The 20,479-nt window shown below is 46.1% G+C and overlaps 1 protein-coding gene across 5 annotated transcripts in view; it reads left to right on the top strand.

The window, feature by feature from the left end:
- The window catches only part of homer2 (homer scaffold protein 2), a 140,238-nt gene extending 129,118 nt beyond the window's left edge, over window positions 1-11,120 (top strand). For all 5 annotated transcript variants that reach the window (XM_090223194.1, XM_090223192.1, XM_090223193.1 and 2 more), the window contains exon 9: window positions 8,229-11,120. In XM_090223194.1, coding sequence (XP_090079320.1) covers window positions 8,229-8,417 — 189 coding nt within the window. In that variant the 3' untranslated portion in view covers window positions 8,418-11,120. The remainder of the gene's footprint in view (window positions 1-8,228) is intronic.
- Window positions 11,121-20,479: the final 9,359 nt, after the last annotated feature.

Genomic DNA, 20,479 nt, shown 5'->3' with positions numbered 1-20,479 from the left:
TGGCTCACTGCCAGAACCAAGCGTTAGGAGTTAGGACTCTGCTCCTTCAGGGTGGCTCACTGCCAGAACCAAGCGTTAGGAGTTGGGACTCTGCTCCTTCAGGGTGGCTCACTGCCAGAACCAAGCGTTAGGAGTTGGGACTCTGCTCCTTCAGGGTAGCTCACTGCCAGAGCCAAGCGTTAGGAGTTAGGACTCTGCTCCTTCAGGGTAGCTCACTGCCAGAACCAAGCGTTAGGACTCTGCTCCTTCAGGGTAGCTCACTGCCAGAACCAAGCGTTAGGATTCTGCTCCTTCAGGGTAGCTCACTGCCAGAACCAAACGTTAGGAGTTAGGACTCTGCTCCTTCAGGGTAGCTCACTGCCAGAACCAAGCATTAGGATTCTGCTCCTTCAGGGTAGCTCACTGCCAGAACCAAGCGTTAGGAGCTAGGACTCTGCTCCTTCAGGGTAGCTCACTGCCAGAACCAAGCGTTAGGAGCTAGGACTATGCTCCTTCAGGGTAGCTCACTGCCAGAACCAAGCGTTAGGAGTTAGGACTCTGCTCCTTCAGGGCAGCTCACTGCCAGAACCAAGCGTTAGGACTCTGCTCCTTCAGGGTAGCTCACTGCCAGAACCAAGCGTTAGGACTCTGCTCCTTCAGGGTGGCTCACTGCCAGAACCAAGCGTTAGGAGTTAGGACTCTGCTCCTTCAGGGTGGCTCACTGCCAGAACCAAGCGTTAGGAGTTAGGACTCTGCTCCTTCAGGGTAGCTCACTGCCAGAGCCAAGCGTTAGGAGTTAGGACTCTGCTCCTTCAGGGTAGCTCACTGCCAGAACCAAGCGTTAGGACTCTGCTCCTTCAGGGTAGCTCACTGCCAGAACCAAACGTTAGGACTCTGCTCCTTCAGGGTAGCTCACTGCCAGAACCAAGCGTTAGGAGTTAGGACTCTGCTCCTTCAGGGTAGCTCACTGCCAGAACCAAGCGTTAGGAGTTAGGACTCTGCTCCTTCAGGGTAGCTCACTGCCAGAACCAAGCGTTAGGACTCTGCTCCTTCAGGGTGGCTCACTGCCAGAACCAAGCGTTAGGAGTTAGGACTCTGCTCCTTCAGGGTGGCTCACTGCCAGAACCAAGCGTTAGGAGTTAGGACTCTGCTCCTTCAGGGTAGCTCACTGCCAGAGCCAAGCGTTAGGAGTTAGGACTCTGCTCCTTCAGGGTAGCTCACTGCCAGAACCAAGCGTTAGGACTCTGCTCCTTCAGGGTAGCTCACTGCCAGAACCAAACGTTAGGACTCTGCTCCTTCAGGGTAGCTCACTGCCAGAACCAAGCGTTAGGAGTTAGGACTCTGCTCCTTCAGGGTAGCTCACTGCCAGAACCAAGCGTTAGGAGTTAGGACTCTGCTCCTTCAGGGTGGCTCACTGCCAGAACCAATCGTCATATGAAGATGATAATATAACAACAGGCAGAGAGGACGATATGCTCTATCAAATCCCCCAAGCCAGGCGATGAACTATGTGAAGTCAGAATGCGTTGTTTAATAGACCAGGTCATTCTACCATACAGGACTGACAACTAGTCAATGTGTGAATACTGTGTGTAGTGTGAGCTAATGCAGCCATATGATTATTACACATATGATGCCCTCGAAGAGGCAAGATGAGATGTCATCTTGGTACATGGGAAATATAATAGTATGTACCGTCCTGCCATAGTGACACACTGCCAGGTGCCCTCGAAGAGGCAAGATTAGATGTCATCTTGGTACATGGGAAATATAATTGTATGTACCGTCCTGCCATAGTGACACACTGCCAGGTGCCCTCGAAGAGGCAAGATTAGATGTCATCTTGGTACATGGGAAATATAATTGTATGTACCGTCCTGCCATAGTGACACACTGCCGGGTGCCCTCGAAGAGGCAAGATTAGATGTAATCTTGGTACATGGGAAATATAATTGTATGTACCGTCCTGCCATAGTGACACACTGCCGGGTGCCCTCGAAGAGGCAAGATTAGATGTCATCTTGGTACATGGGAAATATAATTGTATGTACCGTCCTGCCATAGTGACACACTGCCGGGTGCCCTCGAAGAGGCAAGATTAGATGTCATCTTGGTACATGGGAAATATAATTGTATGTACCGTCCTGCCATAGTGACACACTGCCGGGTGCCCTCGAAGAGGCAAGATTAGATGTCATCTTGGTACATGGGAAATATAATTGTATGTACCGTCCTGCCATAGTGACACACTGCCGGGTGCCCTCGAGGAGGCAAGATTAGATGTCATCTTGGTACATGAGAATATTTGACCTATGAACCCAGCCAGCAAAGTAAATGCAGCGCCGGTGTTATATACTGCATCAGATGTGATGCAGAACAGAAGCAGCATAGCTACTGGAACGTTAGGCTGACACAATCATGATCATATTAGCACTACTGATGGAACTAATGTAGGCTCCACACTCAGAATTCCAATACTGACAGAACTAATGTAGGCTCCACACTCAGAATTCCAGTACTGATGGAACTAATGTAGGCTCCACACTCAGAATTGCAGTACTGATAGAACTAATGTAGGCTCCACACTCAGAATTCCAGTACTGACAGAACTAATGTAGGCTCCACACTCAGAATTCCAATACTGACAGAACTAATGTAGGCTCCACACTAAGAATTCCAATACTGACAGAACTAATGTAGGCTCCACACTCAGAATTCCAGTACTGATGGAACTAATGTAGGCTTCACACTCAGAATTCCAATACTGACAGAACTAATGTAGGCTCCACACTCAGAATTCCAGTACTGATGGAACTAATGTAGGCTTCACACTCAGAATTCCAATACTGACAGAACTAATGTAGGCTCCACACTCAGAATTCCAGTACTGATGGAACTAATGTAGGCTCCACACTCAGAATTCCAGTACTGATGGAACTAATGTAGGCTCCACCCTCAGAATTCCAGTACTGACAGAACTAATGTAGGCTCCACACTCAGAATTCCAATACTGACAGAACTAATGTAGGCTCCACACTAAGAATTCCAATACTGACAGAACTAATGTAGGCTCCACACTCAGAATTCCAGTACTGATGGAACTAATGTAGGCTTCACACTCAGAATTCCAATACTGACAGAACTAATGTAGGCTCCACACTCAGAATTCCAGTACTGATGGAACTAATGTAGGCTCCACACTCAGAATTCCAATACTGACGGAACTAATGTAGGCTCCACACTCAGAATTCCAATACTGATAGAACTAATGTAGGCTCCACACTCAGAATTCCAGTACTGATGGAACTAATGTAGGCTCCACACTCAGAATTCCAGTACTGATGGAACTAATGTAGGCTCCACACTCAGAATTCCAGTACTGATAGAACTAATGTAGGCTCCACACTCAGAATTCCAGTACTGATAGAACTAATGTAGGCTCCACACTCAAGCAGTAGAGGATTATGGCTCATAATCCGTGACCGGTTTGAGAAGCCGTGTCGATGCAGGACAAGCGCTGACGAAGGAACAAGAGCCGTGACGAGTTCCAGGATCTTGTCATTGGTTGCCAGCATCAGTGTTGAACAGGGGTTAGCCAGGTGCCGCCCGTGCTCAGCATGCAGGTAGCGTAACATTAAATTGAGGACCAGGCAGTGCTAGTTCTTGTTATGACGAATGATGTTCCATTGCTAATTCTTCATCGCTGAGTGCATAAGTGCTGTTTACATATAAGTGTCCATAATACAATATCATGCTAGATTAAAGGGACTGAAGAACCCATAAAAGCCATCAAACAGACCGCCTCTAGCAAAGGTTAATGTAAACCCAACACCATTGCCTTAAGTGAACTCAAACTTGTGCTACTGAGAGAGGAGAGAGATAGTCTTGATATGCATGTTGGTCTCTGTGGTGTGGTAGCTGGTCTCCAGTAGAGACAGATCTGTCAACCAGGTGAAAGAGTTATGGCACGTTCAGATAGTAGAACAGGGGTATTGAACTCTGACCCTACGAGGTCCAGACTACTTCTGGTTGTCTGTCGTACCTAATAATTATTTGCTCCCATCTGGTGTTCTAGGTCTAAATCAGTCCCTGATTAGAGGGGAAGAATGAAAAGTAAAAGAGCAGTGTGACTGGCTTGGAGGGCCAGGTTTAGAATATCGGAGGGCCAGGTTTAGAATATCGGAGGGCCAGGTTTAGAATATCGGAGGGCCAGGTTTAGAATATCGGAGGGCCAGGTTTAGAATATCGGAGGGCCAGGTTTAGAATATCGGAGGGCCAGGTTTAGAATATCGGAGGGCCAGGTTTAGAATATCGGAGGGACAGGTTTGTTTTTAGTCATTTTAAAGTATATTGAGTTAGGATTGGCCTCCCGAGTGGCACAACATCACAGTGCTAGAGGCATCACTACAGACTCGGGTTCGATCGCGGGCTGTATCACAACCGGCTGTGATCGGGAGTCCCATAGTGCGGTGCACAACTGACCCAGCGTCGTCAGGGTTAGGGGAGGGTTTGGACTGGGACATTTACTTTGCTCATTGCGCTCTAGCGACTCCTTGTGGTGAGCCGCGCACCTGCAGGCTGGCCTCAATCGTCAGGTGAACGGTGTTTCCTCCGACACATTGGTGCGGCTGGCTTCTGGGTTGAGTGGGCAGGTGTTAAGAAGCGCGGTTTGATGGGCCATGTTTCGGAGGATGCATGAGTCGACCTTCGCCTCCCGAGCCTGTTGGGGAGTTGCAGCAATGAGACAAGATTTGGGGGAGAATTAATTTTGAATTGAACCCCCTGCGGGCCTGATTTTGAGAAACAAGATTCTCTGGTCTGATGAAACCAAGATTGAACTCTTTGGCCTGAATGCCAAGCGTCACATCTGGAGGAAACCTGGCCCCATCCCTACAGTGAAGCATGGTGGTGGCAGCATCATGCTGTAGGGATGTTTTTCAGTGGCAGGGACTGGGAGACTAGTCAGGATCGAGGGAAAGATGAACGGAGCAAAGTACAAAGATATCCTTGATGAAAACCTGCTCCAGAGCACTCAGGACCTCGAAGGTTCACCTTCCAACAGGACAACGACCGTAAGCACACAGCCAAGACAACGCAGGAGTGGCTTCAGGACAAATCTCTGAATGTCCTTGAGTGCTCCAGCCAGAGCCCAGACTTGAACCCGATCGAACATCTCTGGAGAGACCTGCAAATAGCTGTGCAGCAACGCTCCCCATCCAACCTGACAGAGCTAGAAAGGATCAGCAGAGAAGAATGGGAGAAACTCCCCAAATACAGGTGTGCCAAGCTTGTAGCGTCATACCCAAGAAGACTCATGGCTGTAATCGCTGAGTAAAGGGTCAGAATACTTAAGTAAATGTGATATTTTATTTTTTATAAATTAGCAAACATTTCTAAAAACCTATTTTTGCTTTGTCATTATGGGATATTGTGTATAGATGGATGATGGGGGGGGGGAAGTATTTAATACATTTTAGAGTATGGCTGTAACATAACAAAATGTGGGAAAAGTCAAGGGGTCTGAATACTTTCCGAATGCCCTATACATTATATATCTAAACAGACTCGTTTCTGTTTAGACTGCTGCTGCAGAACAGTACAACAGGGTAAGGCTGTATCGAGGGCCATGCTGTATGGATAGTATATATTTGTGGTTCTGATGTGAGCTCTATGTATCGGTAGTGACAAGGTAGCGTGTTTCTGAATGAGATGTGAAACTGTATGTATCGGTAGTGACAAGGTAACGTGTTTCTGAATGAGATGTGAAACTGTATGTATCGGTAGTGACAAGGTAACGTGTTTCTGAATGAGATGTGGAACTGTATGTATCGGTAGTGACAAGGTAACGTGTTTCTGAATGAGATGTGAAACTGTATGTATCGGTAGTGACAAGGTAGCGTGTTTCTGAATGAGATGTGAAACTGTATGTATCGGTAGTGACAAGGTAGCGTGTTTCTGAATGAGATGTGAAACTGTATGTATCGGTAGTGACAAGGTAACGTGTTTCTGAATGAGATGTGGAACTGTATGTGTCGGTAGTGACAAGGTAATACTACGTGTTTCTGAATGAGATGTGAAACTGTATGTGTCGGTAGTGATGCCATGTGGATAGTAGCTGTGTTGTTGTTCTGATGTGATCTATGTATCAGTAGTGATGCCGTGTGGATAGTAGCTGTGTTGTTGTTCTGATGTGATCTATGTGTCGGTAGTGATGCCATGTGGATAGTAGCTGTGTTGTGGTTCTGATGTGATCTCTATGTATCAGTAGTGATGCCGTGTGGATAGTAGCTGTGTTGTTGTTGTTCTGATGTGATCTATGTGTCGGTAGTGATGCCATGTGGATAGTAGCTGTGTTGTGGTTCTGATGTGATCTATGTGTCGGTAGTGATGCCGTGTGGATAGTAGCTGTGTTGTTGTGGTTCTGATGTGATCTATGTGTCGGTAGTGATGCCATGTGGATAGTAGCTGTGTTGTTGTGGTTCTGATGTGATCTCTATGTATCAGTAGTGATGCCATGTGGATAGTAGCTGTGTTGTTGTTCTGATGTGATCTATGTGTATCAGTAGTGATGCCATGTGGATAGTAGCTGTGTTGTTGTGGTTCTGATGTGATCTATGTGAGTAGTGAAGCTATATCAGTAATGATGATGATAGATAGATTTTGTTGTTGACTCTCCTCCCTCGATCATCTGACAGCCTCACAGCGTATTTCCTCAGCCAAGCTGTCATCGGTGCGGTGCCATGTAGACCGACCATGGAGGGGAATAAAACCAACAATGACATGCCTCAAATTCTTCAGCTTCAGGCTAGATAGAGTAGGGAGGGGAATAAAACCAACAATGACTTGGCTCTGATGCCTCCTCTCCCTTTAGACACAATGGACACAATCAGAGAACCCCTCAGCAAGCTATTAGACATAGACTCAAATAGCACTGACATTCCTGTTCAAAGCAATATTCACTAGTGGTTGTCATGACAGAATAGCTCAGAACAACACTGAGCAGCGCAGAATGCGCTTCATGGTCTGAAGGGGTTATATCCATTCTATTAACTCTAGCTCAATACCAGACAGTATCAGTAGTGTCTGGTCCAGTGGTCTCTATTTAAAGCAGGTTATATCCATTCTATTAACTCTAGCTCTATACCAAACAGTGTCTGGTCCAGTGGTCTGTCTATTTAAAGCAGGTTATATCCATTCTATTAACTCTAGCTCTATACCAGACAGTATCAGTATTGTCTGGTCCAGTGGTCTCTATTTAAAGCAGGTTATATCCATTCTATTAACTCTAGCTCTATACCAGACAGTATCAGTATTGTCTGGTCCAGTGGTCTCTCTATTTAAAGCAGGTTATATCCATTCTATTAACTCTAGCTCTATACCAGACAGTATCAGTATTGTCTGGTCCAGTGGTCTCTCTATTTAAAGCAGGTTATATCCATTCTATTAACTCTAGCTCTATACCAGACAGTATCAGTATTGTCTGGTCCAGTGGTCTGTCTATTTAAAGCAGGTTATATCCATTCTATTAACTCTAGCTCTATACCAGACAGTATCAGTAGTGTCTGGTCCAGTGGTCTCTCTATTTAAAGCAGGTTATATCCATTATATTAACTCTAGCTCTATACCAGACAGTATCAGTATTGTCTGGTCCAGTGGTCTCTATTTAAAGCAGGTTATATCCATTCTATTAACTCTAGCTCTATACCAGACAGTATCAATAGTGTCTGGTCCAGTGGTCTCTCTATTTAAAGCAGGTTATATCCATTCTATTAACTATAGCTCTATACCAGACAGTATCAGTATTGTCTGGTCCAGTGGTCTCTCTATTTAAAGCAGGTCTCCCACACAGTGATCAGGTTTCAACAGTCAGCTGAGAAATGCCACCAGGCACCAGTTTAGACCTCCTATTTTAGCCCTCTCGCTCTCTCTCTCCCTCCCCCTCTCTCTCCCCCTCTCGCTTGCTCGCTCCCTCCGCCTCTCGCTCGCTCCCTCCACCTTTCGCTCGCTCCCCCTTTCGTTCTCTCTCCCCCTGTTCTCTCCCCCTCCATATTCTCCCAAGCTAATAAACTTTCTAAATTAGCGACTAATATACGTTATTGTCTCTTATCTGTAGGCTGAGGTGAAAGTTATAGATATTTACAACATTATGGCAGTATCTAACTTCATATTTCCAATCTCTTTAGACAGCTGAGGTGAATTTAAAACGTTATTATATCAGAAATCTAACTCCATAATCTCTGTGTCTTTAGGCTGCTGAGGTGAAGAACAAGGACCTGGAGGATAGGATGGAGGGTCTTCAGGCCGACATCGAGGACAGCCAGTCCAAGCAGGGCAACATGAAGGGAGAGCTGAAGAAGTTCATGGACGTCCTGGATGGGAAGATTGATGAGCTGCACGAGTTCAGGCAGGGCCTGTCCAAGTTAGGGGTGGATAACTGAGGGAGGAAGAGACAGAGGAGAGGAGAGAGGGATGGAGGGATGACCGGTTAGAGATGGAGGTTTTATAAATACCTTCAGGACAGGACTCTGTGGCGCCACGCCCCCAAAGTGGAGACCACACTGAACCAATCAGCTGTAAACACACTACACAGTACAGTACAGAGAGGGAGGGATGGGGAGAAAGAGGGGGGGGGGGGGGGTGAGAGAGGCCAGGGCAGGCAGGGGATCACCTGATGGTTCCATCTGGTGTATCAGTCAGTCAGTGTTCTGGAACTAGAACCTAGAGTCTTCTCTCTGGTTACTGCTCTGTCTCTGTGGGGGGGAGACAGGTTCCAGTTCTAGAACAGGTGACAGGTTCTATAGTTCTGTCTGTTATTTCTACAGACTGAACTAAGAGGGAAGAAAGGGTTTTAAAAGGGCTACATGTATTTAAACTACAGCTAATGCAGTACAACCACAGATAAGTAATGATCCCACACTATCCTACTGGTCTCTTTATGACGTGAGGGAAATATAGAAGATATATGTACTTTTCAAGACCTGTCTTTATATTGTGGCTTCATGTCGATCTCAGGTGTGTTTAAAGACAGTTTGTTACTTGTTAGTTAATATGCGAATACACGACAAATACATGACACGGCGGTGTCATCAAGTGCCTCAGGAGAACCGGCCAAACTAGACGGGTGATGACCATGCATCACCATAGTAACGCACTAATTAAAAATGTTTAAACCATTATTTAAGGAATCCTAGTAATGTGACAACCACAACAGGACAACCACCACAACAACAACAGCCAACACAACAACAACAATGACCACAACAGGACAACAACGACCATAACAGGACAACAATGACTACAACAGGACAACAATGACTACAACAGGACAACAACAACACGACGACAACAACAGGACGACAAAAACAGGACGACAACAACAACAGGACAACAACAACAACAGGATGACAACAACAACAGGACAATAACATCAACAACACGACGACAACAACGACAGGACAATAACATCAACAACACGACGACAACAACGACAGGACAATAACATCAACAACAGGACGACAACAGCAACAGAACAACAGGACAATAACAACAACAACACGACGACAACAACAGGACAAAATGAGAAGAAGAGGAGAAAAAATGAGGAAAATCTTGTTTGAAAAAAGTAGTTCTGTTTGATGACGTCATAATGACGATGACGTCATAATGACGAGACCGTGAAAGGGAATGAACAGATGTTTGGTTCCATAACAGAAGTTTCAAGGATTTAAAGGGTTTCGGTAAAACGTGAACATTGTGAATCAGCAGTCATTCTGCAGCACTGTAATGTAATGCGCATAAGAAATGGAGACGAGGCTCCTTTTTAGAAATTTGAATAGATATGAAACCAGGACTTTATAGTCCGAGGAGGCAGAGAAACCCGAAACTATGCCAGATAACCCATTTGTAACTAGTGCAATGTTTGATGAGGATTTTGCATGTGTAACACTTCATATTTTCTTTCTGTCAGTTTTCTAGAACAAAAGTATGAAGTTAAAATCTGTTGTTCATATAGGATATGTGCTTCCTCCACTACTTTGGTCTGTTTGTTTTATTAGTATGGTCAGTGGGGATATTTTAGGGGGGACTTGGTTGTTGCTGCTGGCTGGGTGGGTGAACTATAAACCAGGAACTATGGGAAAGAATACTTTATGAGAACAACACATGACCTGGGACTTTAAATCAACCCTGTGAGATCTCTCTAGTTTGACTTATTTATGAGAACAACACATGACCTGGGCTTTTCAATCAACCCTGTGAGATCTCTTTAGTTTGACTTATTTATGAGAACAACACATGACCTGGGCTTTTCAATCAACCCTGTGAGATCTCTCTAGTTTGACTTATTTATGAGAACAACACATGACCTGGGCTTTTCAATCAACCCTGTGAGATCTCTTTAGTTTGACTTATTTATGAGAACAACACATGACCTGGGCTTTTCAATCAACCCTGTGAGATCTCTCTAGTTTGACTTATTTTGATGATTTTCTTTGTGTTTGTGCCTATCACATTTAGTCTCTCTCTCTCTCTCTCTCTCTCTCTGTCTCTCTCTCTGTCTCTCTCTCTCTCTCTCTCTCTCTCTCTCTCTCTCTCTCTCTCTCTCTCCATGGAAGTGGCCCCAGTATATATGACAACATTACCTTAATGTGTGGATGTTTCTCTACAGATATATTATATGTACCCATTTTTCTGGGCTCAACTTTTATATAATATAATATTTTGGGAGCGGGCATGGTGTGATGATATTATATAGTCCCTCCATTTAACAACAAAACGCACCCAGAAGTCTACCTTTTACAGAACGCAGTCATGATGAATTCTATTTGAATATTGTACTACAGACACATCTTGTTGTGGGACATCTGTGAGTAACACCATGATACTGGTGGATAGATTTCTATGACTTGTTTTGAGAAATGTTTTCACAAGATGGGAGTGTGTCTACGGACGGACTGTATAACTTTCCCCTGTTCCTCATGTAACCACGACGTCCTCTGTGTGTACAGACTTCCAATAGGCTGAACCTGATCCATATAGCACCTTCTCCTTCCTGTCAATCAAAATGACTCCACTTCTGTGACTCCTGGTCAATATTGTACCATATAGAATTGACAGTTGTTAAAATATAGTTTAATTACAAATATGTGGTCTGTGACTCTTCTGTCTCCATACATTTCAACAAGGCACTGAATCATGTTGTTTTACGCACTGACGAATCATGCTGTGTCATCTGGTCATTGTGAAGCTAGCCTGATCCCAGATCTGTTTTTGTGGTCAGTGTTTCTTCTCTCTCCATACATTTCAACAAGGCACTGAATCATATTGTTTACTTAATAAAGTTCGAGGAGGTGCGGTATACGACACAACGCCTGGATACAGCCATGAGCCGTGGTATATTGGTCATATATCACAAACCCCCGAGGTGCCTTATTGATATTATTTATTATTATTGATTTATTTCACCTTTATTCAACCAGGTAGGCTAGTTGAGAACACCTTTATTTAACCAGGTAGGCTAGTTGAGAACACCTTTATTTAACCAGGTAGGCTAGTTGAGAACAAGTTCTCATTTACAACTATGACCTGACCAAGATGAAGCAAAGCAGTGCGACACAAACAACAACACAGAGTTACACATGGAGTAAACAAACATACAGTCAATAACACAATAGAAAAGTGTATATATACAGTGTGTGGTAATGAGGTAAGATAAGGGAGGTATGGCAATAAATAGGCCGTAGGGGCGAAGTAATTACAATTTAGCATTTAAACACTGGAGTGATAGATCTGCAGAAGATTAATGTGCAAGTAGAGATACTGGGGTGCAAAGGACCAAAAATAAATAAATAAATATGGGGATGAAGTAGTTGGGTGGGCTATTTACAGATGGGCTGTGTACAGGTGCAATGATCTGTAAGCTGCTCTGACAGCTGGTGCTTAAAGTTAGTGAGGGAGATATGAGTCTCCAGCTTCAGTGATTTTTGCTCTTCGTTCCAGTCATTGGCAGCAGAGAACTGGAAGGAAAGGCGGCCAAATGAGGAACTGGTTTTGGGGGTGACCAGTGAGATATACCTGCTGGAGCGCATGCTACGAGTGGGTGCTGCTATGGTGAGCTGAGATAAGGCGGGGCTTTACCTAGCAAAGACTTATAGATGACCTTGAGCCAGTAGGTTTGGCGACAAATATGAAGCGAGGGCCAGCCAACGAGAGCATACAGGTCGCAGTGGTGGGCAGTATATAGGGCTTTGGTGACAAAACGGATGGCACTGAGATAGACTGCATCCAATTTGCAGAGTAGAGTGTTGGAGTCTGTTTTGTAAATGACATCGCCGAAGTCAAGGATCAGTAGGAGGGTCAGTTTTACTTTGTTGTGAAATAGGAAGCCGATTCTAGATTTAATTTTGGATTGGAGATGCTTGTCCGTACACATCACGGACAAACTGAATTGGTCCACCCACACAGACAGCGTTGTGAAGAAGGTGCAGCAGCCTCAGGAGGATGAAGAAAGTCGGCTTGTCACCAAAAGCACTCACAAACTTCTACAGATGCACAATCGAGAGCATCCTGTCGGGCTGTATCACCGCCTGGTACGGCAACTGCTCCGCCCACAACCGTAAGGCTCTCCAGGGGGTAGTGAGGTCTGCACAACGCATCACCGGGGGCAAACTACCTGCCCTCCAGGACACCTACACCACCCGATGTCACAGGAAGGCCATAAAGATCATCAAGGACAACAACCATCATCTGCCTGTTCACCCTGTGTGGGTGGACCAATTCAGTTTGTCTGTGATGTGTATGCCGAGGAACTTAAAACTTGCTACCCTCTCTACTACTGTTCCATCGATGTGGATAGGGGGGTGCTCCCTCTGCTGTTTCCTGAAGTCCACAATCATCTCCTTAGTTTTGTTGACGTTGAGTGTGAGTGTTGACGTTGAGTTGAGTGTGAGTGTGAGGTTATTTTCCTGACACCACACTCCGAGGGCCCTCACCTCCTCCCTGTAGGCCGTCTCGTCGTTGTTGGTAATCAAGCCTACCACTGTTGTGGAAGGCGAGGCGAGGTCAGTACAGGTGCATCAAAGCAGGGACCGAGAGACTGAAAAACAGCTTCTATCTCAAGGCCATCAGACTGTTAAACAGCCACTACTAACATTGAGTGGCTGCTGCCAACATACTGACTCAACTCTAGCCACTTTAATAATGGAAATTGATGTAAAAAATGTATCACTAGCCACTTTAAACAATGCTACTTAATATGTTTACATACCCTACATTACTCATCTCATATGTATATACTGTACTCGATACCATCTACTGCATCTCTATGTAATACATGTATCACTAGCCACTTTACGTTTACATACCCTACATTACTCAGCTCATATGTATATACTGTACTCTATATCATCTACTGCATCTCTATGTAATACATGTATCACTAGCCACTTTACGTTTACATACCCTACATTACTCATCTCATATGTATATACTGTACTCGATACCATCTACTGCATCTTGCCTATGCCGTTCTGTACCATCACTCATTCATATATCTTTATGTACATATTCTTTATCCCTTTGTAGTTGTGGAATTGTTAGTTAGATTACTCATGGTTATTACTGCATTGTCGGAACTAGAAGCACAAGCATTTCGCTACACTCGAATTAACATCTGCTAACCATGTGTATGTGACAAATAAAATTTGATTTGATTTGAGTGAGTCTTAAATGTGAGTCTGGAAGGAGAGTTTACAGTCTAACCAGACACCAAGGTATTTGTAGATTTCCATATATTCTAAGTTAGAACCGTCCAGAGTAGTGATGCTGGACGGGCGAGCAGGTGCGGCAGTGATCGGTTGAAGAGCATGCATTTAGTTTAACTTGCATTTATGAGCAGTTGGAGGCCACGGAAGGAGAGTTGTATGGCATTGAAGCTTGTCTTGAGGTTAGTTAACACAGAGTCCAAAGAAGGGCCAGAAGTATACAGAATGGTGTCGTCTGCGTAGAGGTGGATCAGAGACTCACCAGCAGCAAGAGCGACATCATTGATGTATACAGAGAAGAGAGTCGGCCCGAGAATTGAACCCTGTGGCACCCCCATAGAGACTGCCAGAGGTCCGGACAACAGGCCCTCCAATTTGACACACTGAACTGTCTGAAAAGTAGTTGGTGAACCAGGCAAGGCAGTCATTTGAGAAACCAAGGCTGTTGAGTCTGCCGATAAGAATGTGGTGATTGACAGAGTCGAAAGCCTTGGCCATGTCGATGAATACGGCTGCACAGTACTGTCTTTTATCGATGGTGGTTATGATATCGTTTAGGACCTTGAGCGTGGCTGTGGTGCACCGCAGCAGCTTTCCAATCTTTGAAGATCTCCGACGATACGAAAGAGAGGTTGAACAGGCTATAAACTGGTTACCAACGTAATTAGAGCAGTAAAAATACATGTTTTGTCATACCCGTGGTATACGGTCTGATATACCACGGCTGTCAGCCAATCAGCATTCAGGGTTCAACCCACCGAGTTTATAAAGACGAACTAATCATTCTGTGTCATCTGGTCATTGTGAAGCTAGCCTGATCCCAGATCTGTTTGTGTTGTCTTGCAAACGGATCAACTCTGAAATCTAACCAGCTAGTGTAGGTTTCTCCAACTCTGGTCTTACTGCTGGGATAGAACAGCAGGCTGCCTACCTGGAAGCTCTCCAGGAAAATGGAAACTGACAACTCAGCTTCTCTCGAACACAGCTTGGTACCACAGCACGGTATCTGTCTGTAACACAGCTTGGTCCCGCTGCACGGTATCTGTCTAACACAGCTTGGTACTACTGCACGATATCTGTCTGTAACACAGCTTGGTACCGCTGTACGGTATCTGTCTGTAACACAGCCTGGTACCGCTGCACGGTATCTGTCTAACACAGCTTGGTACTACTGCACGGTATCTGTCTGTAACACAGCTTGGTACCGCAGCACGGTATCTGTCTGTAACACAGCTTGGTACCACAGCACGGTATCTGTCTGTAACACAGCTTGGTACCACAGCACGGTGTCTGTCTGTAACACAGCTTGGTACCGCTGCACGGTATCTGTCTGTAACACAGCTTGGTACCGCTGCACGGTATCTGTCTGTAACACAGCTTGGTACCGCTGCACGGTATCTGTCTGTAACACAGCTTGGTACTACTGCACGGTATCTGTCTGTAACACAGCTTGGTACCGCTGCACGGTATCTGTCTGTAAACACAGCTTGGTCCCGCTGCACGGTATCTGTCTAACACAGCTTGGTACCACAGCACGGTATCTGTCTGTAACACAGCTTGGTACCGCTGCACGGTGTCTGTCTGTAACACAGCTTGGTCCCGCTGCACGGTATCTGTCTAACACAGCTTGGTACCACAGCACGGTATCTGTCTGTAACACAGCTTGGTACCGCTGCACGGTATCTGTCTGTAACACAGCTTGGTACCGCTGCACGGTATCTGTCTGTAACACAGCTTGGTACCGCTGCACGGTATCTGTCTGTAACACAGCTTGGTACTACTGCACGGTATCTGTCTGTAACACAGCTTGGTACCACAGCACGGTATCTGTCTGTAACACAGCTTGGTACCGCTGCACGGTATCTGCCTGTAAACACAGCTTGGTACCGCTGCACGGTATCTGTCTGTAACACAGCTTGGTACCACAGCACGGTATCTGTCTGTAACACAGCTTGGTACCGCTGCACGGTGTCTGTCTGTAAACACAGCTTGGTACCGCTGCACGGTATCTGTCTGTAACACAGCTTGGTACCGCTGCACGGTATCTGTCTGTAACACAGCTTGGTACCGCTGCACGGTATCTGTCTGTAACACAGCTTGGTACCGCTGCACGGTATCTGTCTGTAAACACAGCTTGGTACCACAGCACGGTATCTGTCTAACACAGCTTGGTACTGCTGCACGGTGTCTGTCTGTAACACAGCTTGGTACCGCTGCACGGTATCTGTCTGTAAACACAGCTTGGTACCACAGCACGGTATCTGTCTAACACAGCTTGGTACTGCTGCACGGTATCTGTCTGTAACACAGCTTGGTACCGCTGCACGGTATCTGTCTGTAAACACAGCTTGGTACCACAGCACGGTGTCTGTCTGTAACACAGCTTGGTACCGCTGCACGGTATCTGTCTGTAAACACAGCTTGGTACTACTGCACGGTATCTGTCTGTAAACACAGCTTGGTACTACTGCACGGTATCTGTCTGTAACACAGCTTGGTACCGCTGCACGGTGTCTGTCTGTAAACACAGCTTGGTACCACAGCACGGTATCTGTCTAACACAGCTTGGTACCACAGCACGGTGTCTGTCTGTAACACAGCTTGGTACCGCTGCACGGTATCTGTCTGTAACACAGCTTGGTACCACAGCACGGTATCTGTCTGTAACACAGCTTGGTACCGCTGCACGGTATCTGTCTGTAACACAGCTTGGTACCACAGCACGGTATCTGTCTGTAACACAGCTTGGTACCGCTGCACGGTATCTGTCTGTAAACACAGCTTGGTACCGCTGCACGGTATCTGTCTAACACAGCTTGGTACCACAGCACGGTATCTGTCTAACACAGCTTGGTACCACAGCACGGTATCTGTCTGTAACACAGCTTGGTACCACAGCACGGTATCTGTCTGTAAACACAGCTTGGTACCGCTGCACGGTATCTGTCTGTAAACACAGCTTGGTACTACTGCACGGTATCTGTCTGTAACACAGCTTGGTACCGCTGCACGGTATCTGTCTGTAACACAGCTTGGTCCCGCTGCACGGTATCTGTCTGTAACACAGCTTGGTACCACAGCACGGTATCTGTCTGTAACACAGCTTGGTACCACAGCACGGTATCTGTCTGTAACACAGCTTGGTACCGCTGCACGGTATCTGTCTGTAACACAGCTTGGTACCACAGCACGGTATCTGTCTGTAACACAGCTTGGTACCACAGCACGGTATCTGTCTGTAACACAGCTTGGTACCGCTGCACGGTATCTGTCTGTAAACACAGCTTGGTACCGCTGCACGGTATCTGTCTAACACAGCTTGGTACCACAGCACGGTATCTGTCTAACACAGCTTGGTACCACAGCACGGTATCTGTCTGTAACACAGCTTGGTACCACAGCACGGTATCTGTCTGTAAACACAGCTTGGTACCGCTGCACGGTATCTGTCTGTAAACACAGCTTGGTACTACTGCACGGTATCTGTCTGTAACACAGCTTGGTACTACTGCACGGTATCTGTCTGTAACACAGCTTGGTACCGCTGCACGGTATCTGTCTGTAACACAGCTTGGTACTACTGCACGGTATCTGTCTAATACAGCTTGGTACCGCTGCACGGTATCTGTCTGTAAACACAGCTTGGTACCGCTGCACGGTATCTGTCTGTAACACAGCTTGGTCTCGCTGCACGGTATCTGTCTGTAACACAGCTTGGTACCGCTGCACGGTATCTGTCTGTAACACAGCTTGGTACCGCTGCACGGTATCTGTCTAATACAGCTTGGTACTACTGCATGGTATCTGTCTAACACAGCTTGGTACCGCTGCACGGTATCTGTCTAACACAGCTTGGTACTGCTGCACGGTATCTGTCTGTAACACAGCTTGGTACCGCTGCACGGTATCTGTAACACAGCTTGGTACCGCTGCACGGTATCTGTCTGTAACACAGCTTGGTACCACAGCACGGTATCTGTCTGTAACACAGCTTGGTACCGCTGCACGGTATCTGTCTGTAAACACAGCTTGGTCCCGCTGCACGGTATCTGTCTGTAACACAGCTTGGTACCACAGCACGGTATCTGTAACACAGCTTGGTACTGCTGCACGGTATCTGTCTAACACAGCTTGGTCCCGCTGCACGGTATCTGTCTGTAACACAGCTTGGTACCACAGCACGGTATCTGTAACACAGCTTGGTACTGCTGCAACACAGCTTGGTACCGCTGCACGGTATCTGTCTGTAACACAGCTTGGTACTACTGCACGGTATCTGTCTGTAACACAGCTTGGTACCACTGCACGGTATCTGTCTGTAACACAGCTTGGTACCGCTGCACGGTATCTGTCTGTAACACAGCTTGGTACCACTGCACGGTATCTGTCTAATACAGCTTAACCACCTACCATCTCCCAGCAGACCAACAGTTTTCTCTCTAGTACTGGACTGTCTGTCTGACTGGCTCCTATCAACCTCCTCTCTAGGATAGAGAAAGTGGGAGTTTGGACTGAACTCTGTGCTCCCAGGGATGTTTCTCAATACGTTTCCTGTGGCTTCCTCTCCCTCTCCTCCTGTAAGTGTTGGTGCAAGAAAGACAAGGGTTCATCTCAAGTCTTCAGTAGCTTCCTCTACCTTTCCCTCCTCCCCCTTGTCTCTCACCAGGGCAGTCGCTTTCACTCATCCAGTTCTTTCACAGACTGATACAGGTAGAGAAGGTGAGGATCCTTCAGGTAGAGGAGGTGATGATCATTCAGGTAGAGAAGGTGAGGATCATTCAGGTAGAGAAGGTGATGATCATTCAGGTAGAGGATCCTTCAGGTAGAGGAGGAGAGGATCATTCAGGTAGAGGAGGTGATGATCATTCAGGTAGAGGAGGTGATGATCATTCAGGTAGAGGAGGAGATGATCATTCAGGTAGAGGAGGAGATGATCATTCAGGTAGAGGAGGTGATGATCATTCAGGTAGAGGAGGTGAGGATCATTCAGGTAGAGGAGGTGAGGATCATTCAGGTAGAGGAGGTGAGGGTCCTTCAGGTAGAGGATCATTCAGGTAGAGAAGGTGAGGATCCATATTAGATTACTGGACCCGGCTCCTAGCTACTCCCCCACGTCTTCTCATCGTGGAAATGGTTGCAGTGGTGGAATCAGCGGAAAGGTTGCCTAGGCAACTTGATCCACTCACTCGCGTATTGATTTAACTCTTGTTGTAAAGTGGCTATGTGGAAATTATTGACTGTCGTACAGACACCCCTGTCCAGGGATCTCCCCCCCCTTCTCCACGCTCTCCCTCTTTCTCTCTCCCTTTCTCTGCTCCCTCTCTTGGATATATTTAATTAGCTCTGAAAATCAATCATCCTTTCACAACAAGTTAGACTCATGGATGTTTTGTTTCCCCTCATATAACCTTGTATTGCACCCAACACTCCAACATGCAAGGAGAGGTCAGCTGTGGTTGTGTTGTCATGGCAAATGTGTAGGAGGTCAACTGTACAGTTCTAGAACATAGAATCCTTTTTTTATTTTATTGCTTCACCAACACTTCCTGGGAGGGGAGTGATGCATTGTGGTTATGTTCTAAGCAAAGAGTATTTGAAACAGAAATTGCAGCACACCAGTAATATTTTATTTTATATTTTATGCTTTTTTTCCAAATATTGATTTTATTTATTCCTCCAATGCACCTGGATTTACATAATAAACTTCCTGGTCTGGCGACCAAATATTAAGATTGCTCTTTCCATGACAGACTCACCAAGTGAATCCAGGTCAAAGCTCTATGATCCCTTATTGATGTCACTTGTTAAATCCACTTCAAATCGGTGTAGATGCAGGGGAGGAGACAGGTTAAAGAAGGATTTATAAGCCTTGAGACATTCATTGTGTATGTGTGCCATTCAGGGGGTGAAGGGGCATTGTGTATGTGTGCCATTCAGGGGGTGAAGGGGCATTGTGTATGTGTGCCATTCAGGGGGTGAAGGGGCATTGTGTATGTGTGCCATTCAGGGGGTGAAGGGGCATTGTGTATGTGTGCCATTCAGGGGGTGAAGGGGCATTGTGGTGATAGTAGTAGTGTTGGTGATGATAGTGGTGGTGGTGATAGTAGTGGTGGTGGTGATAGTAGTAGTGGTGATGATAGTAGTGATGATAGTAGTAGTGGTGGTGGTGATAGTGGTGGTGGTGATAGTAGTAGTGGTGGTGGTGATAGTAGTAGTGGTGGTGGTGATAGTAGTAGTGGTGGTGGTGGTGATAGTAGTGGTGGTGATAGTAGTAGTGGTGGTGGTGATAGTGGTGGTGGTGATAGTAGTGGTGGTGATGATAGTAGTAGTGGTGGTGGTGGTAGTAGTAGTGGTGGTGGTGATAGTGGTGGTGGTGATAGTAGTGGTGGTGATAGTAGTGGTGGTGGTGATAGTAGTGGTGGTGATGATAGTAGTAGTGGTGGTGGTGGTAGTAGTGGTGGTGATAGTGGTGGTGGTGATAGTGGTGGTGGTGATAGTAGTAGTGGTGGTGGTCATAGTAGTGGTGGTGGTGGTGATAGTAGTAGTGGTGGTGGTGATAGTAGTAGTGGTGGTGGTGATAGTAGTAGTGGTGGTGGTGATAGTAGTAGTGGTGGTGGTGATAGTAGTGGTGGTGGTGGTGATAGTAGTGGTGGTGGTGGTGATAGTAGTAGTAGTGGTGGTGATAGTAGTAGTAGTGGTGGTGATAGTAGTAGTGGTGGTGATAGTAGTAGTAGTGGTGG

The sequence above is a fragment of the Oncorhynchus mykiss genome, chromosome 26 (assembly GCF_057628025.1).
Source record: "Oncorhynchus mykiss isolate SJ-2025 chromosome 26, ASM5762802v1, whole genome shotgun sequence".
Taxonomy (NCBI): domain Eukaryota; kingdom Metazoa; phylum Chordata; class Actinopteri; order Salmoniformes; family Salmonidae; genus Oncorhynchus; species Oncorhynchus mykiss.
The sequence above is the reverse complement of the archived record's forward strand: the minus strand, read 5'-3'. Positions and strand labels throughout refer to the sequence as shown.